The sequence below is a fragment of the Mobula hypostoma genome, chromosome 6 (assembly GCF_963921235.1).
Source record: "Mobula hypostoma chromosome 6, sMobHyp1.1, whole genome shotgun sequence".
In the NCBI taxonomy this organism is placed as follows: domain Eukaryota; kingdom Metazoa; phylum Chordata; class Chondrichthyes; order Myliobatiformes; family Myliobatidae; genus Mobula; species Mobula hypostoma.
In genome coordinates, this window is record NC_086102.1 from 33,236,253 (window position 1) to 33,251,230 (window position 14,978).

The 14,978-nt window shown below is 40.3% G+C and overlaps 1 protein-coding gene across 2 annotated transcripts in view; it reads right to left on the minus strand.

The window, feature by feature from the left end:
• Window positions 1–14,978, minus strand: part of dcbld2 (discoidin, CUB and LCCL domain containing 2) — a 115,164-nt gene that overhangs the window by 30,325 nt on the left and 69,861 nt on the right. For both annotated transcript variants that reach the window (XM_063050526.1, XM_063050525.1), the window contains exons 5-6: window positions 12,888–12,960; window positions 888–1,021 (exon numbers count right to left, since the gene is read on the minus strand). In XM_063050526.1, coding sequence (XP_062906596.1) covers window positions 888–1,021; window positions 12,888–12,960 — 207 coding nt within the window. The remainder of the gene's footprint in view (window positions 1–887; window positions 1,022–12,887; window positions 12,961–14,978) is intronic.

Genomic DNA, 14,978 nt, shown 5'->3' on the forward strand with positions numbered 1-14,978 from the left:
CAATCTTGAGATGAGAATATTGAATAATGTGAAGAGGAACAATTCTTATCATGTAAAAGGTCAAAACTAGAAGATACAGATTCTTCTGTATAACATGACTGACAAAATAACCACAATAGCCATAAAAAACTTCCTTCTTTTATGCAATAGCTGGTTCATTTCTAGATTACACTGTTTGATAGATTTAACCAGGGGTTTCAAAAGGAATTAGATTAATAATTGAAGGAAAAGAAAATGCAGGATATAGAACAAAAACAAGAGTGTGGGACAAGATTTTTCACTCTTGTAGCAAGCTGGTATAGATTCAGAGGGCTGAATAGCATTCTTCTACGTTTGATTCTACTAAATCTGTGTGTCCATTGTTGACTGTAACTGGCTTTATGACCAGAAGCCCAAGAAGGGGAGAGGTGAAACAATTTGTGTAGCCCTGCACTCTCAGCAGTTCTAATGTTATAATGTTCCTTTCCTTTTTAGCACATTCTCTGCCTGTCAGCTAGCCAGGGAAGGAACGCAAAGGAGGCTGCAGACCAAAAGCAGTTAGTATCCTATAGCTGGGTTAATTATAGCACTGGGGGTGGTGGGTATGAAGTTTCTAGATCTTAGGAATGTTGATGGGTGATGTCTGACACCAGCAAAGACGTGGATAGTTGCAGTGGGGATGAGTGTCCAAGAGTCGATGGGAGAAAAGGTAAACCTGCTGCGTCAAGTGGAATAGATAAGTTCCAAAGTTCTTATCCAATACCAATTATCACTTCTTGGAGCTGACTTTTACTCATAAAACAAAATATTTTTTCTCTATTTATATACAGTACATGACAATTTTATAAGATTATGAATCTCCCCTCCCCAAGTGAAAGAGACGTATTTTTCTTAATTTGTGTACTTACAGTTTTGAGGACACATTATTTGCAAGAGTGCTTTCGTAATATGGAATGCCTTTACTGATCACAACATTGATCCGGCCACCCAGAAAATTAGACACCACACCAGCATGAACACCAGCCATACATAGCAACGAAGACTGAAAAAGAAACAACAGCCAATGTTCATTGTGCACATTAACTCTTTGCAGATTTATACAATAAGCTACAGGCTTGAATCTTGACTGGTTTCTCTTTCTTTTAAAGACGTTGTTTTATTTAGAAACATTGATTTTGACAAATTATTCACAGTGCTGGCAACTCAGGGATGTAATACCTGAGAGATCAGTTAAAGATGGCGGATTTAGGAATATGGAACAAATTCAATTATTTGTTTTTACACAGAAGTTAACATGTTTGCAGAATACATTACCAAAGAGGACCTCTGAGAGCTAGTCAGAATTCCTGAAAGTGGAAGAAGTTGGGGGGATGCATTAAGAAAGACAACACTGCAGTGGAAATCAACCAGAAAACTAACATTTTGGAATTTCCAAAGGGATTATCTCAATTTCCTGCTAAACTTCAGATGAATCTTAAGGGACCAGTATAAATGAAAAGTGCTTATTTATATTGTTTTTCCAAAGTTTCTGAAAAATTTCCACTGGGAGGAAATTGGGAGAACCAAGCAAATTTTTCCCTCAAGCACGATAGGTCTAATGACTTTTTCCTGCTCTTAAAATATCCTGCTGGTTTATGTTGTAATATAATGACGTAAGCTAAATTCTTGTTGATCACAATGTAAGCTAAAACTGTCTTTTTGCATTTTTAAAATCAGTACCTAGGAATTCATTACAACTTTTTATTGCACAGTCACAAAATATTATAAGAACTCAGCAAGTCAGACAGCATCTATGGAGGGGAATAAATAGTCATCATTTCATCAGGATCCTTCAGGCTGGTTTGACTCCATAGATGCTTCCTGACTTGCTGAATTCTTCCAGCATTTTGTGTGTGTTGCTCAGGACTTCCATGCTTCATTGTCTTCTGAGACATCCTACTAGCATGGATAAAGCAGTGGCTGATTGTCAGGAGGCAAAGCGTGGGAATAAAGGGAGCCTTTTCTGGTTGGCTGCCGGTGACTAGAGGTGTTGCACAGGGGTCTGTGTTGGGACCGCTTCGGTTTACACTATATGTCGATGACTTGGATGATGGAATTGATGGCTTGGTTGCAAAGTTTGCAGACAATACGAAGATACACGGAGAGGCAGGTAGTTTCGAGGAAGTAGAGAGGCTACATGACTTAGACGGATTAGGAGAATGGGAAAAGAAATGGCAGATGGAATATAGTGTTGGGAAGTGAATGGTCATGCACTTTGGTAGAATAAGTGAAAGGGTTGACTATTTTCAAAATGGAGAAAAAATACGAAAGAACTGAGAAGCAAAGGTATTTGGGAGTCCTTGTGCAGGATTCCCTAAGGTTAATTTATAGGCTGAGTCTGTGGTGAGGAAGGCAAATTCAATGTTAGCATTCACTTCAGGGGGGATAGAATATAAAAGCAAGGATGTAATGTTGAAACTTTATAAAGTACTGGTGAGGCCTGACTTGGAGTATTGTGAGCAGTTTTGGGCCCCTTATCTTAGAAAGGATGTGTTGAAACTGGAGGAGGTTCAAAGGAGGTTCACAAAAATTATTCCAGGATTGAATGGCTTGTCGTATGAAGAGCATTTGATGGCCCTGGGCGTTTTTTTGCTGGAATTCAGAAGAATGAGGGGTGACCTCACTGAAACCTATCGAATGATGGAAGACCTTGATAAGAGTGGATGTGGAAAGGATGTTTCCTACGCTGGGAGAGTTTAAGCCCAGAGGACACAGCCTCAGAATAGAGGTGCACCCTTTTAGAACAGAGATGAGGAGGAATTTCTTTAGCCAGAGAGAGGTGATTATGTGGAATTCGTGAAAGGCAGCTGTGAAGGCCAAGTCTTCGTTTATATTTCAGGCAGAGTTTGATCAGGGCATGCAGGCAGGAGATTGAGGCTGACAGGAAAATTGGATCAGTCATGATGAAATGGCAGAGCAGATTCGATGGGCCAAATGGCCTGATTCTGCTCCTATATCTTATGGTCTAATGGTCTCACACCCCAGGTTTCTTGAGCAGTTGTATGACTCTTTCCTTGAGTTTACACCAAGCAAGTCAGTTCAACCATAATTTGTGTCAACCATGAGATTTGGGGTCATACTTCCAACTCCCATGCATAGCCATTAGCTGCTCTAGGACAACAACTCATTACAAATAAACTTCCATACAATCAATATATTACTAGCAAATAGATATATAATTGATTTACTAAACGAAGTTTGTAGACTGATCAGTTAAATGCTGACGTCCAATTAAAACCACGTCCACATCACCTCTGCTCCATTTTTTTATACAGGTTTCAGCTGTTCCTTGACAGAGCAACTTCAAGGAAATATCCTATGATAATCTAACAGATGGTAGGAGGTGCAGCAATCTCTCATTTATATTGCATCCTCTAATTTTGCACAAGTATGCAATATAAGAATAACAAAAAGCATCAGTGCATTTTGGTGATGTGCACATTAGCTGCCTCTCATTTGTTTGACCAATTATGAAAATAAATCGTGAAAGATTAAACAACTCCTCAAATTGTTTATATCATTATTTCAATCATCTATTTACATACAAACTTATGGAACTACAAAAGTTAAAACTGGTTTGAGAGGCTAGAGAAGGAAAACACATACATTTAGTTCCTCTTTGCTTTTTGATCATTTCAACTGGTGGTCAATTCTGACTTTGACTATGTACATCATGTGCAAGGGAGACTAAAGTATTTGTATAACTGAGAATGGGGTAAGGAAGCTATGGGCCGTTTTGAAGAGTGATGTATTAATTGTTCTTGTGAATGTGATGGCTAGCTGCTTCCCTTCAGTTTGACTGGAGGCACTCCATAATGTCGTTAGGTGGAAGTACCAGCAATAATGTAGGAATAAGTTTATATTTTGAAGTCAAAACATTGTACGAGCAGGCAGAAATTGGGGGATAGCTTCATCTATATATGAATCTGGATGGCACTGTTAAGCAAGCATTGGTAAACTGCTGCAAATATTTATATGGCAGACATCGTGTCGTAGTGGCTGAGTTAATACCGTTGATGGATACAAAGCCAGCTTAGTGTTATTGCATCCATAGATGGCACTGAGCTTCGTGGTTACTACACTTACAATCACACTCATCCTCGGATACAGTATATTCATTCACAGAGTCACGGTATGGAAACAGGTCCTCCAGCCCAACTCATTAGTTCATGCTCCTGACTTAGCCGTGCATGTGGAGAATTTTTGAAAGGCTTTAGGGACCATAGAAGCATGACTCAACCTCCAAACTACTCTTGGTGTCACAGTTCTGCTTCTATTCAACGGTGATCCAACAGGGTATGGATGGAAAAGTCAGTACCACTAAGTATTATGAAAAGGTGGTTAGAAGTACCTTTACTCGAGATGGTCACTGTCTTTGAGCTTTTCTGGGCAAAATCATTCTACAATAGTGTTGTTCATGTCTCTGCCCATTTCATCGTATCAGGATTCCAGGCAATAAGCAAATAATGTGTAAAAGCACTTAACATTACTGTTTGGGATGTTTTTAATGTGGGAGTTAATTTTTCAATTCCCATACCGAAAATACAGACTAGAATTTGTTCTACATACAGTGAGGTGAGGTTCCGTTCTAAACATTTACAGATTCAAAATTTTAACATGCAACCTTTTCTGTTAATCTTAAGTATTACTGCATTGAAATTTTATTGCATTTACATCATATCCCCTTCAATCCCAGCCAGACTGAATTTTTATAAGCAAGATGAAAAAGGAAGTTCTTTCAAGGACAGAAATGACTGCTGAAGAGGAGATAAACACATGCATTCACATGACACCCAGTTGTCCACAATTTTAAGGCAGAAGCTGTGCCACTTATTTTAAATTTCACTGAAAGAGGTAGTGAAGGGAATGCATTAAGCTACAGTGCATCTTCTCTAGACGTCCATAAACCAACATGTCAAAACACAAGATAAATTATTTGCACTGGGTCTCGCCACTGGGAATGATTCAAACAACGGTTTGGAACAGGATGTTTCGCTGAGGTATGCTGCTAATTTGCAAGTGTGACCACACAACACTGGACTGTACAGTACCAGTCACTTTATCATCACATCTATAAGAAACCACATTTAGAATAAACAAGCATCATTTGAGTGAGTAATGGGCAGAATTTGAATTACACACCATTGCATTTTCCACTCTGAAATGACCTAACAGACTGGAAGCATCTGACTCAGCTGGTTCTGCTGTACTTGATGAGTTTACCTGTCATCTTCAATTATCTGCTGCATTTTATCAGATCCAGTTTAAAATGCTTTCTGTTTTTCACCCCTCAAAGTTTTCAATTTACTCTATTTGAATATTATGGATTTTTCAATCAGTAACTGTAATTTAGAATTGAGGTTGTAAATATTTTGCATTCAACTTTAGGAAGCAGTTAAAAATTTAGCTCTGTTAAAAAAGGAAAGGGAGTGAAGTCAAAATGTGGAAGAATTAAAAGGACAGATTTCCCCAGAGCAAGGCTTCAGGAAATAGTGATGTTCAAAAAAAATTACAATTTGGTTTCAATCACAATAAACTGCTTCCATTGGCAGAAAGGCCATTAACTTGAGGGCACAAATTTAAAATAATTGTCAAAGCAGTACAGAAATGCAGAGGGGCAAAAAGAAAAGGAAAATACAACTTTTTTTATGCAGGAAATTGTAATTATTTGAAATATACTGTTTTGCAGTGCTGAATGGAGATCGAAATGGTAACCTATTACAGGAAAGTAAGTAATACATAGAAACTTTTAGAGATATAGCTTTAAAAGTTTAAGAAAAGAGACTAAATGGAGATTTCCTTTAGAAGCACCAAGACAATAGCCTACTGTAGGTTGAGTTCCACTTCCACAACAACAGTTATTGAATTGTTAAGTGTAGTACACTCTGCATGAAGCATTGACATCTTGTTATGATGGGCCAAGTTGCCTAATTCATATATCTTATGGTCTTATAAAGCATTGGCAGTCACTTCCTTGAACTATATTAAGTCCAGCAGTTAGGGAGTTCAAATGGCAGGGCTGAGTGACACAGAAAATCAGACACAATGATCTAACTGCATGTTTGCTAGTGCAGTTCAGTTCTTCTCACCCAAGGACAGATCCAATACATACATGCTGTTACTGCATGTCCATTGACTGAGCAGTGCAAACTTAGAATTACACGAAAATCGTGACTCAGACCCATCGGCAGCTTCAAGAAATAGTAGAAGAAGAAAGAGCAAAGGAATAGACATATTCAGTGCAGGACAGTAGGGAGTTCACAAACTTCAAGGTTTTTTTTAAACTAGCAAATTTTAGACATTTTATTGTTTTCCAAAACAAATATTTGGCCTGTTTTTGTGTGAATTATTTCTAAGGTTTAATATCATTAAATTAATTAACTGGAGGTCTTCTCAGGGCTTCTGAATAAAAATATTACAATGACACCATTGGACTGGTATTTGATTCACCTCTACATGCTCTTGATATTTCACTAAAGTAGCAGATGTATCCAGTCTGTGGAATGTGTGAAATATACACACTAGAAAGTAAGTGTCTGGGCAAAAGCAATACCTTCAGGCATGATTCAGAGATGCCCACTGACTCATGCCTGCAAATTGCTGCAATCTGGCTGGTTCTGTGTAAGTCCTGAAGCAGGATCTGATAAGTCTCATCATGATGCTTCTGTATAGTTTAACTGAGGCTACGCCCACACTAGACCGAATAATTTTGAAAACGCCGGTTTCGCATAAAAACAATAGGCATCCACATCAGGCGTTTTTGAAAATATCTCCGTCCACATTAAAGCGGGTATTTGGGCGAATCTCCTCCTACTGGGCATGCGCAGGACACATCTACAGAAAACAAGCGAAGAGGAAACGGTATACTTGGTGCGCGTGTGTCCAGTTACAGACTAAAAAAACTTAAAAGGAAATTGCCAAACAATGGACAGCTGTTAGCTCTCGTGCAGGAGGACTTAAAACTAAAAAAAACAAATATGGAGGCAACCGACAGGGAGTTCACAGACAGTAAGACCTGGCTGACAATGAACATTGAAAAAGTGACTAACTCTATTGCAGAGGGATTTGCAATGATGAGGAATATGATGGCTCCTCCCCAGTACTTTTCACCACCACAATACCAGCCTCACAGCCACTACAATAGCTACACATACGGACACACAGACCCCCGGGTGGCCCCACCAACATCTTCCCCACTCCCACAGAGGGGTCACCCTGGAAAGATTTCCTACAGCCATAGTCTCTTCGCCGATGAAAAGGATGACAGTTTTTTTTAAACCTCCAGTTACCCTGTACACACTACAATGCCCAACCGGCATTTTCAGATTTAAACACTCTGGAGAGTGTTTTAGAAAAGCTCCGTTTTCAGGGGAGGAAAACGCCGTTTCAGTGTGGATGGAGGGTCAAAACGAAGAGAAAAAGTTTCAGTTACGGATTTATCCGGTCTAGTGTGGACATAGCCTGAATGCTACTATTGCTTGGAACACCACCAGCTGATAGGCCTGTAGCTGCCAGTATTAATTCTTGATGTGCTGATGCTGATTCCAGTATATTTACTGTCATACAAATGAAAATGATCTCAATTCATTGTTGCACAGAATGAATCATAGACTCATCAATTCAAAACCAAAGTATTTCAATCAAATATTTTCTTTTGGCTGATATAAATATTCTCTTTTGTCTATGAAGAACAATGTCAGAAAACCACACTTGGCTACAGATGAAAAGGATTTTCATTTCTTCGGAGCCTTTTGCAATCTCGGGAATTCTGAAGCTTTTAGAGTCAATCAGGTGCCCAGAGTACTCTTGACGGCACTTGAAGGTATTTCATGCTTTACGAAACTGCTACTTTCTCACCAAATCCCTTGATTCACTTAATATTTAAAAAGCTGATCTCTATCTTGTATACATTCAGCAACTAAGGCTCCACAGCTCTCTGGAGTATAGAATTATATAAGTTTAATATCTCTGGGTGAAGAAATTTCTTAAAAGTCCTGGATTGTCAATCCCTTTGAGACTGTGAAACATCAGGTCCACACCTACCCCTTCAAGCCCTGTAAGAAACGAACACATTTCAAACAAGATCACAAAGCACCAACCTCTCTCCAACACCCGAACTTTTCTAAGTTCAAGATTAGAGAGGTATTCTGATTAATGTATCCTCAAATGAGAAACTGGGAGCCAGAAATTAATCACTTCATCCTATTGAGTATACCCTTCTAATACTCATAGTGTGCTTTCACCTTATTCATCAATATCATTTCCGATATCCCAATCAGTGAGAAAGCTGCATTAACTTTTTCCCTTTTAGAATCACTTCATGTTTCTTGCAAAGCTACTTTTGTTGGTGCTTTCCCCTTCCTTATCAATTTGTTAAGTGTGTCCAGGATGGATTCCTGTCACAGTATGTGGACAGGCCGACCAGGGGGAATGCCATACTAGATCTAGTACTAGGTAATGAACCGGGTCAGGTCACAGATCTCTCAGTGGGTGAGCATCTGGGGGACAGTGACCACCGCTCCCTGGCCTTTATAATTATCATGGAATCAGAGAGGACAAGAAAATTTTTAATTGGGGAAAGGCAAATTATGAGGCTATAAGGCTAGAACTTGCGGGTGTGAATTGGGATGATGTTTTTGCAGGGAAATGTACTATGGACATGTGGTCGATGTTTAGAGATCTCTTGCTGGATGTAAGGGATAAATTTGTCCCGGTGAGGAAGATAAAGAATGGTAGGGTGAAGGAACCATGGGTGACAAGTGAGGTGGAAAATCTAGTCAGGAGGAAGAAGGCAGCATACATGAGGTTTAGGAAGCAAGGATCAGATGGGTCTATTGAGGAATATAGGGAAGCAAGAAAGGAGCTTAAGAAGGGGCTGAGAAGAGCAAGAAGGGGGCATGAGAAGGCCTTGGTGAGTAGGGTAAAGGAAAACCCCAAGGCATTCTTCAATTATGTGAAGAAAGAAAGGATGACAGGAGTGAAGGTAGGACCGATTAGAGATAAAGGTGGGAAGATGTGCCTGGCGGCTGTGGAAGTGAGCGAGGTCCTCAATGAATACTTCTCTTCGGTATTCACCAATGAGAGGGAACTTGATGATGGTGAGGACAATATGAGTGAGGTTGATGTTCTGGAGCATGCTGATATTAAGGGAGAGGAGGTGTTGGAGTTGTTAAAATACATTAGGACAGATAAGTCCCCGGGGCCTGACGGTATATTCCCCAGGCTGCTCCACGAGGCGAGAGAAGAGATTGCTGAGCCTCTGGCTAGGATCTTTATGTCCCCGTTGTCCACGGGAATGGTACTGGAGGATTGGAGGGAGGTGAATGTTGTTCCCTTGTTCAAAAAGGGTAGTAGGGATAGTCCGGGTAATTATAGACCAGTGAGCCTTACGTCTGTGGTGGGAAAGCTGTTGGAAAAGATTCTTAGAGATAGGATCTATAGGCGTTTAGAGAATCATGGTCTGATCAGGGACAGTCAGCATGGCTTTGTGAAGGGCAGATTGTGTCTAACAAGCCTCATAGAGTTCTTTGAGGAGGTGACCAGGCATATAGATGAGGGTAGTGCAGTGGATGTGTTCTATACGGATTTTAGTAAGGCATTTGACAAGGTTCCACACGGTAGGCTTATTCAAAAAGTTAGAAGGCATGGGATCCAGGGAAGTCTGGCCAGGTGGATTCAGAATTGGCTTGCCTGCAGAAGGCAGAGGGTGGTGGTGGAGGGAGTACATTCAGATTGGAGGATTGTGACAAGTGGTGTCCCACAAGGATCTGTTCTGGGACCTCTACTTTTCGTGATTTTTATTAACGACCTGGATGTGGGGGTAGAACAGTGGGTTGGCAAGTTTGCAGACAACACAAAGGTTGGTGGTATTGTAGATAGTGTAGAGGATTGTCAAAGATTGCAGAGAGACATTGATAGGATGCAGAAGTGGGCTGAGAAGCGGCAGAAGGAGTTCAACCCAGAGAAGTGTGAGGTGGTACACTTTGGAATGACAATCTCCAAGGCAGAGTACAAAGTAAATGGCAGGATACTTGGTAGTGTGGAGGAGCAGAGGGATCTCGGGGTACATGTCCACAGATCCCTGAAAGTTGCCTCACAGGTGGATAGGGTAGTTAAGAAAGCTTATGGGGTGTTAGCTTTCATAAGTCGAGGGATAGAGTTTAAGAGTCGTGATGTAATGATGCAGCTCTATAAAACTCTGGTTAGGCCACACTTGGAGTATTGTGTCCAGTTCTGGTCACCTCACTATAGGAAGGATGTGGAAGCATTGGGAAGGGTACAGAGGAGATTTACCAGGATGCTGCCTGGTTTAGAAAGTATGCATTATGATCAGAGATTAAGGGAGCTAGGGCTTTACTTTTTTGGAGAGAAGGAGGATGAGCGGAGACATGATGGAGGTGTACAAGATAATAAGAGGAATAGATAAGAGTGGATAGCCAGCGCCTCTTCCCCAGGGCACCACTGCTCAATACAAGAGGACATGGTTTTAAGGTAAGGGGTGGGAAGTTCAAGGGGGATATTAGAGGAAGGTTTTTTACTCAGAGAGTGGTTGGTGCGTGGAATGCACTGCCTGAGTCAGTGGTGGAGGCAGATACACTAGTGAAGTTTAAGAGACTACAGGTATACGGAGGAATCTAAGGTGGGGGCTTATATGGGAGGCAGGGTTTGAGGGTCAGCACAACATTGTGGGCCGAAGGGCCTGTACTGTGCTGTACTATTCTATGTTCTATGTTCAATATCTATTTTTCCCTTTCAGGGTTCTTTTGAAGACCCTGACCTGGAGTTACTCGCTGACTTTGGTTCTTTGCGGGAATGGGACCCGCTCTCGGGGTTTCACGACTGGCTGTTATTCGATATGCCAAGGATGCGGCCTAGGAGATTAGCTCACCTTCGGAATTCCAGGATCTCGTGGCTCTGGAGACGTGCAGACCAAATGTCGGTGCCTCTGCAGGAATCCGGTGTGTCATGAAGATGGAAGATCAAAAGCAGCAAGCTGGCTGCTGGCTGTGTGCCCAGTGACCTGAGTTCTTTGGGCACAGAGCTCGGTAAAAGTGACGCAACAGACTTTTAACATTGTAAATCAGTGAGTTGCTTTGTTATGTCTCCCCTCTTGCTATGAAATGGGGATACCTCTTTCTCCCCTTATTTGGGGGGAGGGGGAGGGGGAGAGAGAGAGGGAGCGCGCGCCTGTGGTATGTCGAATGCTGGGTGAACGAGTAGTCTTTGGGGTACTGGAAGTCTGTATTTTTGCTGATGCTTTGCTGCATCCTTGAGTATTCGGTGGTGGGTGCCATTGCTTTTTTTTGCTGGTGGGGGAGGGGGGATTTTTGCTTTGCTACTGCTTACGCGTGGGAGGAGGGAGCTGGGGGGCTTTGGGTTTCTGACATATTACTGTCATTTATTCTTTGAGGGCATTTCTCTATTTTTGTGGATGGATGCGAAGAAAAAGTATTTCAGGATGTATATTATATACATTTCTCTGACATTAAATGTATCTTTCAAATCTTTGAATACTTTTGCCCTTTGCTAAATTCTTGTTTTCCCCTACTGGTCAGTTCAGCCTACTGGGCAATGCTAAATCTTTTTCTTTGATCAAATATGATGTTAACTTTTATTAATAGCCGTAGCTGAACCACCTTCCTGCTTTCTTTTGCCTTGAAGGGTTATGTATTATGTTTTAACTGTTTGACTTTATTAACAGTTAGCTTTCACATTCAATCATTTTCAAATCTTTAAATAAAAATTCCATCATGTTATGATTTTGGCACGGGTGATAAGATTCATTTTAATGCTCTGCGTGTAAGCTAAGCTTTTCAACAGTGAGTTGTTGGACAGAAAAAAAGCTTACAAAAAGTGTTACTGTAATGAATAAAAAGCTGCTGAAAACATTAAGGGGGAATTTCTAAGGTCACAACTTTAGCTAAACACAACAAATATCTTAAGTCTTGTGGATTGCAAATGAACCTACCTAACCATTATCATTGACGTAATGGAGGAAACATAATAGTCATGTCACTTCAATATGTATAAAAAGTAGATTGTTCTTTTACAAAATATTATGTGAATACGAGACTCTTAACCGATTTGAGTGCTAGAGAGAAGCAGTCAACAAAACTGAAGGCTGAACCCTTTAGCAAAATAGCAGAATGCAAGTCAAATGCAGTTAGACATTGTGTATTTGTATAAAAGAGAAGCTGCTTTTCTAAACAAATTATTCTGGCAATTATTCATACTTGAGCAATAAGACAGGGGAAAAGGAGGGAAACTGAACAGCAACCTTGCCAACATGAAATGAAAAGGGATCTAAATGAGCATTTTTTCTTTTGAGCCCAGGTCAAGGAAAGACCATTTTTAACACCTACCCATTCTTTGGGTGATTTTATTCCCAAATACTTTCCCCTTACTTTACATGCAACCATAAAAAAAACAGAAACAGAGCAATTTATGGTGAGAATGGGACAAAAGTACACAGATGGATGATAGCAAAAAAGCACAAATTTTGGACAGCTTTATCTGATACAATTTACATTGTGTCCGATGTATTCATATTCTACAATCTGATATAGATTTATCAGGTACAATTTATATTCCTCAATGAGACCTTCAAAATCAAGTTTTGAAGGCAGTGCCAATGTGGAGAGATTTGAGACATTAAAGTTATTTAAAAAATGTAATTTTACAAAGCAATATTCAGCTGTAGAATGCAAAAAGAATACCAAAAGGAAAGGCATGATATAACTATTCTTAAACAAAAAACAATTCAACTGCAGATATCAGAGTACAAATGGAGGTACAAGTGGTGTATTATGCTTAGAGGATTCCCTCTGGTAATTAATCCCCAGAAGCTTGCTCTCGCTTTCTATACTTACATCACGATAACCATGAGGAATAGTTCCAGAGATGTCGCCAAAAGGGGTCAGGCATCCAGCAGGACAGTACCTGCTGAAAATGAGAAACAAACAAAATATCAACCCAGTAGTCCTTAATTCAGAGATAATACTGAGAAACTCATTTTAAGTAAATCACAAGGGCCTAGCAGGGAATTAGAAAAATTTTGTTTTTATACAGTTAATAGTTAGAATATGAAAGTTACGGTTTGCCAACTATTGTTGCAGTAACTCTCTTAAAAAGGGAATTAAGTGCTCACTAAAAAAGTTGCCACAGAAGTGAACAAGATCTGAAAGAGGGAACTGCCTTTCTGTCTGCTGAAGATTTACAATCCCCAAGGGTGCCACGGTGGCTTATCGGTTAGCACAACACAATTACATCTCTGGGCATCGGAGTTCAATTCTGACCTCATCTGTAAGGAGCCTGTACGTCCTCCCCATTGAATGTGTGGGTTTTCTCCAGGTGATCTGGCTTCCACCCACAGTCCAAAGATGTACTGGTTAGTAGATTAATTGGTCATTGTAAATTGTCCCCTGATTAGGCTAGAGTTAAATCTGGGGTTGCAGAGCGACTAAGTAAGTAAGTAAAATCAAATAAATTAAATAGCCAGAGCTCCATGGATTTTTTACAGTACAGTTAGTTTCTTCAAGAACATCACACTATCAATGTAACACAATCTAATTGCAGGGCTATAAGTCAGGATCAAATTTGTTCCCCATATCGTTCCTGTACAAACGCAACCAGAGGACACATGACTTGAGGACATAATTCTGAGCTGTGGAAATGAGTTCCTGGCTAATGAGTAAATGTTGTATGCTTGGGATGAATGGGTAATATTGTACTTGGTTCCAGTAGTTTTCAGCTTTTGGAGTTACCTCATAATGTTTCTTTGACTGACATAAACTAAATGATGAAGGTATATAGATGTTATAAGTCAATTGTGCATTGTATCACACAATTATTAAGGATATCAAAAGGCAACCTAGAAGGACAGCCCATTTTTCATCTGGCAATTCCATGCTTAGTGCTGGGAGTAAAATCAAATCTGCTTTGTAATTAATAAGTGGCCCAGATAGGGCTGACAGAAGTAATAACAGCTTTATGCAACCTAGCAGCCCAATTTAGACAGTTGTACCTCCCCAAAATTTCCCAAGGGAGGAGGAATTTCAGATAAATGCTACTTGAAAAACCAAGCTGTTGGAATGTAGTTCAAAGCTCTCTGGAAAAACTACTCAGCTCGAGCCTGAGAGTTTTGATCAATTTAAGCGCCAGGCTGAATTGGAAACAAAGAAACCCAGGGTGAGAGGCGGTGAGACCCGGAACCAAGAATGTAGCGACAAGACAGAGTCCGGGTCTGAGAGCGAGGAACAACCTGAGGTTCGGACTATTTAAGCGCCAGGCCAGATCGAAAAGGTCGTGGTGTCGGGGCTGGAAGTGAGGATCGGGCCATCATTCAGCTCGCTGCTCCAGAAGGTTTACTCGTCTCTGTACTGAACTGAGGCTGTGGTCTGCAACCAACGGGCTACTGGATCGGCTGCAGAGATGACTGGCTTTGCGGCAGTGGACTCACTTTCGTGAACTCCAGTTGTCTGCACGATTTCTTTTTTTATTTGCACTTTGGGTGTTTGATGGTCTTTTTTTAAAATGGGTCCTATTGGGTTTCTATGTTTTCTGGCTGCCTGTAAGGAGATGAATCTCAAGGTTGTATACAGTATATATACTGCGATAATAAATTTGCTGAACTTTGTACCAAATAGTAAAATAATACTAAACACAGATGGCACAGTATTAGAAAGGGCTTCCATGCCCACCAGTTTATGGGCCTCAAAGAACCCTATCTTGTTTGTTCAGAAATCACTGAAAATTGCAGCATTAAAAAAAAATTCTATACTTTAACTTGTCTTGTTACTTTGCACATCAGTTACAAGAGAGTTTAATGACCTGAATGCTGACCAACTATAAAATACCCACACTGCTTAATCCACAGTAAATAGTTCCACATTTCAGCGGAATGAACAGTACGATTAATTTATTTCAGCAGGTATCAGTAGCAGAATTTTTTAAAAGTACAT